Here is a 9,373-nt window from a genome sequence, read left to right as displayed (position 1 = left end):
AAGAGGTGGGGGAGCGCCCCCCCCCCCCCCCCCCCCCCCCACCGGCCGGGTGGGGGGTCCCACTACCCCCCCCCCCCCCCCCCCCCCCCCCCCGCCGAGGGCCTGGACTTTGTGGCCATGTACTGGGGGCAGGAGGCTTTTGGCTGAACCAGGAGACAGTTTTCTAGACTGTCTAGAATTCATCCTTCCCCCGTGGCCCAGGGTTCCCCAGGTGTCTCCCACATGGTGCAGTCTCCCTCCTCCACAGAGTATGTGGGGTGTGGCTACAGGGGGACGTGGTAGTTGTGGCCATTAAGCCCCTCTGACTCCTGACCCTCAGCATTTCCCCCCATTCACCCAGCACCTTTTTCCTTAGTTGTTTTGTTGGCAGTTTTCCAACACCCTGGACCAGATGATTCACTGCCCATTTTATGCAATTTCATGGCAGAAACTTTTAGCGGACCAGAGACGACTTAAGCGTGAGCAAGAAGAGGCCGATATTGCAGCTCGTCGCCACACGGGCGTCATTCCGACGCACCATCAGTTTATCACTAACGAGCGCTTTGGGGACCTCCTCAATATAGACGATACGGCCAAAAGGAAATCTGGGTCAGAGGTCTGTTTTGGTTGCCTCGGTCTGCTGCTTGACCCAAAGCAATATTTGCCTCCCCTTAGCATTGCCTTCTGTAGGCCAAATTAGTTCTCCAAACGGCATCTGTCATCCTGGCTTCCATAGGCTTGCTTTGGCTCTTCTGTGGCTGGTCATGGACATGAGTCCCATTATGTCCTGTGCTCTGTATGTTCAAGCATGCCTGGCTGTGGGACCGGGATCTGCTGGCGCGCACCCCCACCCCATGCATGCCTAGAGCATCGGCTGTCTTCACGAATCCAGTCCTCTACATCCTGCATTTTATCATGACACTGTGTTGCCTGTGTATTCTGCCTAGAAACCTTATACCTTAGCCCATGTGTGTTAGTAGCTATTGTGTGGGCAGTTAGAAGATTCTTCTCTGAAGAAATGGTTTCGTGAAACTTATTATAAAAGTTAGCAAGCAATGCGTTGTTTACGCCATTTACCCAGGTCCCAAAATATCAGAGAATAATATTGCCGCTCGGTATCGTATGATGAATTAGTTGAATAAGGTGTTTAGTAGTGCTGAAGCCTCACTGAAAAATTTTGAAACCCAGGGGGTTTTGTGGTTAGGATATGCCCATGGAGGGGAAGAGGGCTCTCTGAGAGACATTTCATTTGTTCCCTTAATTTTGACATTTCTCAGCTGAGATTACAAAACTTAATATTATAAAAGGCATGAAGAAAGCACAAACCTTTGAAGCGATTTTATCCAGGCCTTGGCCTCCTGCACTCAGGCCAACATGTTGAAATTCTTATGCCGGCCAAACACTGCTGCTTGCGTCAGAGTATGTTTTGCCATGGGACCCTAACTGGTCCCCTAAGGATTAGCTCCTTCTAGGGAAGTGTGTGTGTCTGGGGCTTGGGAGGTAGGGAGCTGGGGGAGTGACACCAAAGCATATACAGGTTTATAAATCAGTGTAATAGGGGATTGATATTCATGTTTCTACCCTTTGAGTGACAGAGACACTGGCTATTCTCATCAAATGGTTTGTTTTTTGTTTTGTTTTTTAAGAAACGTCTCTCTGTGACAAAGAGAGAAAAGAGAACCAGAATGAAAGAAAAGCAGGGAAAGGGAAGGACACTCTGTGGTGATGGAGAGAAAGAAAACATAATAAGGAAGAGGCAGAAGTTAGCAGGGGTAACTCCGACGCAAGGGAAAGGCAGCCCCCAGCCCTCAGCATTCCAGCTCCTCAGAACCACCCTGTTCCGAAGGCTCTGGTGATGGATTATCCTCATTCACAGGCCTACCCACTTGCTAGTGATGGGGAAGAGGGGGAACGCAAGGCGCCATAGGGCTGCATAGATCCATGTATAGGAACATGCACACAGAAACGCAGCTGGGGCAGAACAGCCTTGCAGAGAGGCAGGCAAGCTGCCTAACTCTCCCTGCCTCCCTTCCAGAGCAGTGATTCTCAAACTTGGGTTCTCATCAGAATCTCCTGGGGGCTTGTTAAAATACAGATCGCTGGGCCCCATCCACAAATATTCTAATTCTGCGGTGAGGCCCAAGGATTGCCCTTCTAGCCAGTTCCCAGGTGATGTTGATAATGCCAGTTTAGAGACCCCACTTTGAGAATCACTGCCCTGGATGTTGACTGACAGACATGGGAGAACAGAGACCAACAAGTCCCAGGTGCACAGGGCTATGTAGATGTACTCCAGCCCCACTGAGTACAATGTGGGTGACCAGTAATTCTGTGCAAGACCCGTGTGGAGGCAGAAATAGGACCCAGACTGTGCCCTTGGGAAGCTGGGAGTCCAGCGGGGGAGGCACCCTCGTGACCGCGGTCTGTGCTGTGGGAGCTGGGGTGGGGAGATGGGTTGGGCCTCAGGGAGACAGGCAGGTAAAGAGGGAGATGCTACTTTGCGTAGGCAACGGTGACTCAGAACATGTCTTAGCAGTTCCATGGAATCAGTGTTTTTCTCAACTTTGAGTAACATATGGATTCTGATTAATGGGAAAAAAAATTTGTTTTCACCAATCCCCAGTATTGGCCTAAGCCAATTTACAAATTAAATAGTTAATGACACACCTGTAAAACTTAATTAATTTAACCGATAGGGGAAAGCCCTTTGCCTGAACTCAGTTGCCACACAAAGTGTGAATATGGTGCTGTTTGGTATACATTTTTTAAAGTTCCCACAGCTCTACAGCTGGCTGTCCTTGGGTAACGACCATCTTTTTTTTTTTTTTTTCAATTGGAATCACTGGGAAATTTTTGTCCTTACAATGTTGGTTATCTGGCCTTCTCTTTTGAACGTGTCGTTTATCATTAACTCCACACCCTCTCTTTTCTTTTTTGCTTATGACTACTAAATTGTGCTCTTCGGTCACAGACGGACACAAATGCAGGCATTGAAATTGTGTGGCAAGGACTGTAAAGTAGTCATTCAGTTGACCTCTAATACATATGTGAGCAGATGGATAGAGGCGAAACATCAACATGAAAATGCAAAAATAAATTCCTGTGGGGAATTCACCACCCTTAAGAAAATCCCTACAAGATACCAGCTTGAGGAGCCTGCTAATAAGGGACATATCACTGAGGGGTTTTGGACCTAAAACTAAGCTTGATGGAGCTTTTATTTTATTTTTTTAAGATTTTATTTATTTGACAGAGAGAGAGATAGCAAGAGCAGGAACACAAACAAGGGGAGTGGGAGAGGGAGAAGCAGGCTTCCCGCCAAGCAGGGAGCCCAATGCGGGGCTTGATCCCAGGACCCCGGGATCATGACCTGAGCTGAAGGCAGACGCTTAACAACTAAGCCACCCAGGCGCCCCTTGATGGAGCTTTTAAATACCTTTTTTTTTTTTCTCTCACCGAGTCTCCCGTTTTCCCCCTCTGCTTTGTCCTCTAATATTGAAGAGAAAGTATGTGAAATTGGGGAGAAATTACCCAAAGACCTTAACCCACGTCAGGAATTGAGATTTGATCTGAGGGATACTTGAGAGCCTCAGCCAACTTCAAAGCAAGGAAATGATGGACAGAAGTATTTGAGGAATGTTATTTGTGCTCCTGAGTGACAGTAGATGAAAGTGAAGAGAACACAAAGTCAAAGGAAGCTTTGTGTGTGTAGGAGCTAGAGGTCAGACCTGAGCATGCTTGTGGAGGGTTCTGGAGGGAGGGTTGGTATGACTGAGTGACAGACTGGAGGAACTGGAGTCTGAGGAGGTCTTCCAGGCCTGGGGGTCCAGAAGGAGAGGGCTACCCGAAGGGAAAGGAAGCTTTGGAGAAAGAAAACGAACTCAGGGCTCGCTTTGTCTGGCTTTTGGGATGATCTCACAGGCCGGGAGAAATCCACAGAGTCAAAGATGATGTGAGAGGTGAATCAGGGTGTCGTCCACTTGCAGACCATAATTTAAGTCAGGAGAATAGGAGATGTCCCCCAAAGAGTAGGAATGTCTGAGGACTTCTGGCCGACTGGTGTGTGTATGTGTTGTTTTTAATAGCCATGGTCAGCTTTGGGGAACCAGCGCTTCAGCTTTGGGACTTTTTGAAACATCTCTTCCCCAAATCTGGCCCTCCTTAGGGAGGTTCTCATGCATGACATAGTTGATCAAACATTCATCTAGTGTTCTGCTGAGGTCAGATAAGTGGAATTTTGCCCAGATTTCTCCACCAGAATGAACTAGAGTGAATTTTTCTGCTTTGCTTTCTGGAAACTTCTGAAAAATGTGTCCTTTTCATTGTACATAAATTGTGATTTTAAATTTTCACTGTTTCTTGTGTTTAGATGAGACCTGCCAGAGCCAAATTTGACTTTAAGGCTCAGACTCTAAAGTAAGTACTACCAATTTGTTTTTATAACTGCCTCTTTGAAACACAGCTCACTTGTAGAGATGGAGAACAACAACGATGATTAGAAACAATAATTTATAGAGTTTACTACGTGCCAAGCACCATTCAAGTTACTTACATATGGTAACTGATTCAGCCATCACCAGAACCCTCTGGGGTTGGTGCTGTTGTTATCCCCGTTATACTAATGGGGAAACCGAGAGGCTGTGAGGTTAAGGAGCTTGCCCGAGCTGGTCAGTGATAGATGCAGGGTGTTCAAACCCTGGCAGCTTGGTGCCAGAGCCTGGGCTCCTACCACTGTGCCACCCTGCCGCCTCCTATCCAGGGACTCAGTTTGCTTGATGAAGTGGTGGCTCGATCTGACCCACTCTTTCTATGGCAGGAACCAGAACCAGTATCTAGAATGATAACTTCATTAGTTTTGCTTCAACATCTTATGACGTTCAGTGGTTGTGGGAACCCACAGGAAAGCAGTATGTTCCTCAAAGGGCTAGCTCCATAAAATACTTCTCAAAAAAAGTCTTCCATCCTAGCAGTGAGTCTAGGAACCACCGCACATTGTGTCAATATCTCCTATGCCCCCTTCTTCCCACAGAGACTTTGCTATGGGTGAAGTGATGGTTCTAGAAGGCCCTCGATGAAGAAGCCTGGTTAGCTTATTTAACCCAGTGTTACCTAATTTTAGATGACCGGGAAGCCTTTCTCTTCCATGGGATGAAATTTGGAAAATGCTAGCAAGCCTGGGTTCTACAAGGAACCTGCTCACTTCCTATCTAATTATGGATTAAAGTGGGCCATGAGTTGCCATTGGTAGCAATAACCAGCAGCCATCCCATTGCCCTGCTGATGGGAGGCTCCACATCTCCATTCGTGGTGATGAGAGGGGAAGCTCTCCATCACTGGACACTGAGTAATGCCATGGAGAAGGCTACTCAGCCATGATTCTGATCTCCTCCAACACAAAATGAGTGACCAGGCCACAGTCTCCAGACCTAGGCACCAATTCTGGTATGTTGGGTTTGATTGTAATTCCTCCAGTGCTTTAGCTCATCAGCTAACAAGAGGTAGCAGTCTAGTGTGCTGGACAGATGGGCTCTAGAGTCAGGAAGTCCTGTGTTTGAGTCGTGACTGGGCCCCTTACTGTCTCTGTGACAGTGAGCAAGTCACCAACCTCCACCTCAAATTTCCTCATTTATAAAATGGACATAAAAATGCCACTCTTGCAGGGCAGCTGAGGTAATAGATATAAAACATGTTGCATAATGTAGCAAAAGTCAGCATCTCCCCCCGCCCCTTCTTTTTAACCAGAGAGAAGATAACAGAGTTCTATAAATTAATTTTTAGTTTAACCAAACAGTACCTTTTCCCCCTTTTTCCTTTGAATTGAGAGAGGTCCGTGACCATGTTTTCCTTTGAACTGAGAGAGGTATTGTGATGATAATCACACAACAGTTTTCTCCTTAGAGCAACTTAGAGAAGGCTGATTGAGACAGAATTGTCACCAGTGATAAGCTGGGGGTGCCTGGGTGGCTCAGTCAGTTAAGCATCCGACTCTTAATTTCGGCACAGGTCATGATCTCAGGGTCGTGAGATTGAGCCCCACGTCGGGCTCCCCACTGGGCGTGGAGCCTGCTTAAGATTCTCTCTCTCCCTCTCCCTCTGCTCCTCCCCATCCCCCCCACACTCTCTCTCTAAATAAAAGAAGAATTAAAATGGTGCTAATGTTGGAGGGAGGAGTCTACCTCCTGGCTCCATGCTGTTATTACCCCTTGCTCCCTCCCAGAAAAGTTAATACAGCTTTTTTTTAAAAGAGTAAAGGACAGATCCATTAACTTGAGTCTTCTAAACATCTTTAATCACTGGGTTCTACTTTTCTCCATAGTATGTTACTCAAAAAAGTGTCCTGTAGGAGCACTCGAGTGAACAAAGTTAAACAGGTTTCTTACCCGCAGGACTTCTCTGAGCCTCTCCTGTGCTGATAATATACATGGTGACACTCCAGAAAAGACCTGAAGTACATCGGATTAGTGCTTCTGGAACCTCATTACCACCAGACCTTGCGCTGTGGTTCTTTGGGAGATGGGCATGTGGTCCACAGTGCAGGAAGGATGACTGCAGACCTCTCAGCCCCCCACAAGCTGTCGTCCTCCTTGCTCACCGCGGGGGCCGTGACACTCCCAGCTGCCTCTACACCTGTGGGTCACCGAGGGTGGGAGAGCGTGCAGCGCACGGACCTTCAGCAGGGGTGGATATGCTGAGGGTCCTGCACATCCACGTGTCTGTGCTTGGGGGCTAAAGAGAGGAGGGGATTCAGACACCCCCAAGGAGAGCTATAGCAAAAAACTGGCCAAAAACATTCTCTCTTACAGAGACAAATGCCCTAGATCCCCTCCCCGGGCCTCCTCAGGATTAGAACCTTGTCTGTCAGTGCGACACCACAAAGGCTGCCTTGTTCTTGCACTGAGCACAGTGAGGACTCGGGGTAAAGTCTTCCAGATGTGCCCCCATTGTTTAGCCGGCGCCCCTCACATAACCGAGCGGCTTCCTGGCACTGCAGAGGAGACAGGCCCACCCCCTCCAAACTGCAGTCAGAGCCTTTCTTTCCATTGCTTTTGGTTGGATGCAAATGGAAAAGATCTAGATCATTTTTTTTTTAATTCAAAAAACTTCAAGCTACAATTGTTATCCTTATTTTGCTTATAATTTATCTTTTTCGTCTTTTTTTTTTTTTTTAAAGGAGCCCTGGTTAGAGGTTAACAGCATCATTATTAAGGCCAGCAAAGGGATGGATGGACATAGAAAAGTTGCAAAAATACATGAAGAACATTTTAAGGAAAATCCGCTTTTCTTTCCAAGGTTCCTTTCCCATGTTGAAAAGGAAGTAGTGAATTCCCATTTCCTGAGTGCTAACTCTGTAACAGGCACCGTGCTGGGTGTTTTACTTGCAGTTTGTTGCTACATTTTTCCAGCAACTCTGAGTTAGCTCCTATTTTCAGATAAAGTATCTCAGAGAGATTATGTATCTCGCCTCAGGTCTCAGAGCTAGTAAATGATATAACTGGGTTTTAAACCCGGATCTGCCTAATTTCAGAGCTTTTCTACTGCATGATGGTAGACGGACGGGTGGAGGGTGATGTGGTGGGTGGCTGGCTGGCTGACTGGATGGAAGGACACAAGGATGTCAGTCTATCACAAGTAATTTGAGGGTCATTTCAAGCAATGAAAGCATGCCTTGCCAGGGCATAGAAGGAGCATAGTGAAGACCCTGAAAGTATCTACAGGGAAATGTTTATCATCATTTACTGGACATCAGTTGAGACTACTGGGTGCATTGTTACGTGTTGCATAAATATTCTGAGCATAAGACCAGCATTCACAAAAAATACATTGAGAAAACCACAACAAACTCACATGGCCTGTGAGCACTTTGGAGTGGGGAGTCCTTTTGAAAGTTATCCATCCCCCAGAAGACTGGAAGGATGCCAAAAGGGATGTAACTTCCTGAAGAGTGGGGTTCTCCCTTCCGAATATGGAGGCCCCTCTTCTATCATTTGTCCCCTTGACCTCACTCAGAGTCTCCTTTTGCTAAAAAATGGAGTGTCTTCATCTTACACATTTTGAGACCTCTGCTAACACGCTCTGACCTTCTGTCGACAGGGAGCTTCCTCTGCAGAAGGGGGACGTTGTGTACATCTACAAGCAGATTGATCAGAACTGGTATGAAGGAGAGCATCACGGCCGGGTGGGGATCTTCCCGCGCACCTACATCGAGGTACCATCCCTCCTTCTCTTTCCACAGAAGAGCCCGGTCATGCCCAAAGCACCACTCGCTTACCAAGAACTTGTGTTTTTTGTTTGTTTGTTTGTTTGTTTCCTCCCTTGCTCTTATCCCCTCGCTTTCTTCTCTTCTCCTTCTCCTCGGCCTCTTTCCCTTTCTCAGCTTCTTCCTCCCGCTGAGAAGGCTCAGCCCAAGAAGTTGGCATCGGTGCAGGTCTTGGAATATGGAGAAGCTATCGCTAAGTTCAACTTTAATGGTGATACGCAAGTAGAAATGTCCTTCAGGAAGGTAAGCGCCCTCTCTTCTCAGCCCTGGGGCTCTGTTTGGATGGCCCTGTTCTCTCGGGGAGGGGGCGTCACGGCATATGGGACGGCGTCCCATACATACCATACTAGTCTCTTGGTACCGTCACTGTGCCCGAGAGATGTGCCCCATCAAGGGTTGCATGAAGGGCAGCTGGAGAGTTTTCTGAGTTGAGGCATTTGAAAAGTAAACCCTAGGCTTTGTCAGGGTTTAATTAACATTAAGTTCACTGACTAACGGCAGTATTTCTGGAGTCTTAGACCTCTTCAGCCAACATTTTTTGAGCATCCAACGATGTGAAAAGTGGTTGTGACTAGGTTTTACGACATACTCCTTTGGCCCAGTGAAGAAGAGCAAGTCCTTTGAAGCCAAAAGTCAACTTTTGGGGAGTTAAAGACTTTTCCAAGCCGCCCTTTGATCATCTGTAAAATGAAGATAAATGACCCTCTCTTAGAGCTGTTTTAAGAGGATTCAAGGAAACCACCCCTGTGAAGCCCACAGCATGATGCATGGCATCTAGTCGGTGCCCTCAAGGAGCTCAGTGTGCTCGCTTTGCACACAAGTGAGCTGTGCAGGGATGCCCTTCTTCCCTGCGATCAGATGCTCTCTTCCCGTGTCAGATCTCTCTGGCTTTACTGAAGTTATTAGTTACTAATTTTAGTGAGGATTTAGGGAAATGAACACATGCCTTAGAGAAAGATGAACTACCATATGGAAAAGAGAATCACCCTTCATGCCCAATATCAGGAGACCAGTAATTGAGTCATTGTATGTGTGTACAATAGAACGGCCTGCAATGGGCCATTATGCTGTTGCTGCAATAGGATTAAAACTGTAGAATTCTATTTGTTGATAAAGAAGGAGGTTCATTCTGTAGAA

The 9,373-nt window shown here is 47.0% G+C and overlaps 1 protein-coding gene across 1 annotated transcript in view; it reads left to right on the top strand.

Moving 5' to 3' along the window:
* Positions 1–9,373, top strand: part of SORBS1 (sorbin and SH3 domain containing 1) — a 163,011-nt gene that overhangs the window by 130,422 nt on the left and 23,216 nt on the right. Inside the window, exons 21-24 of the mRNA XM_044916110.1 lie at positions 428–595; positions 4,349–4,395; positions 8,071–8,185; positions 8,354–8,479. Coding sequence (XP_044772045.1) covers positions 428–595; positions 4,349–4,395; positions 8,071–8,185; positions 8,354–8,479 — 456 coding nt within the window. The remainder of the gene's footprint in view (positions 1–427; positions 596–4,348; positions 4,396–8,070; positions 8,186–8,353; positions 8,480–9,373) is intronic.

This window comes from Neomonachus schauinslandi, chromosome 6 (assembly GCF_002201575.2).
Source record: "Neomonachus schauinslandi chromosome 6, ASM220157v2, whole genome shotgun sequence".
In the NCBI taxonomy this organism is placed as follows: Eukaryota; Metazoa; Chordata; class Mammalia; order Carnivora; family Phocidae; genus Neomonachus; species Neomonachus schauinslandi.
This window is presented reverse-complemented; position numbering and strand designations above follow the sequence as displayed.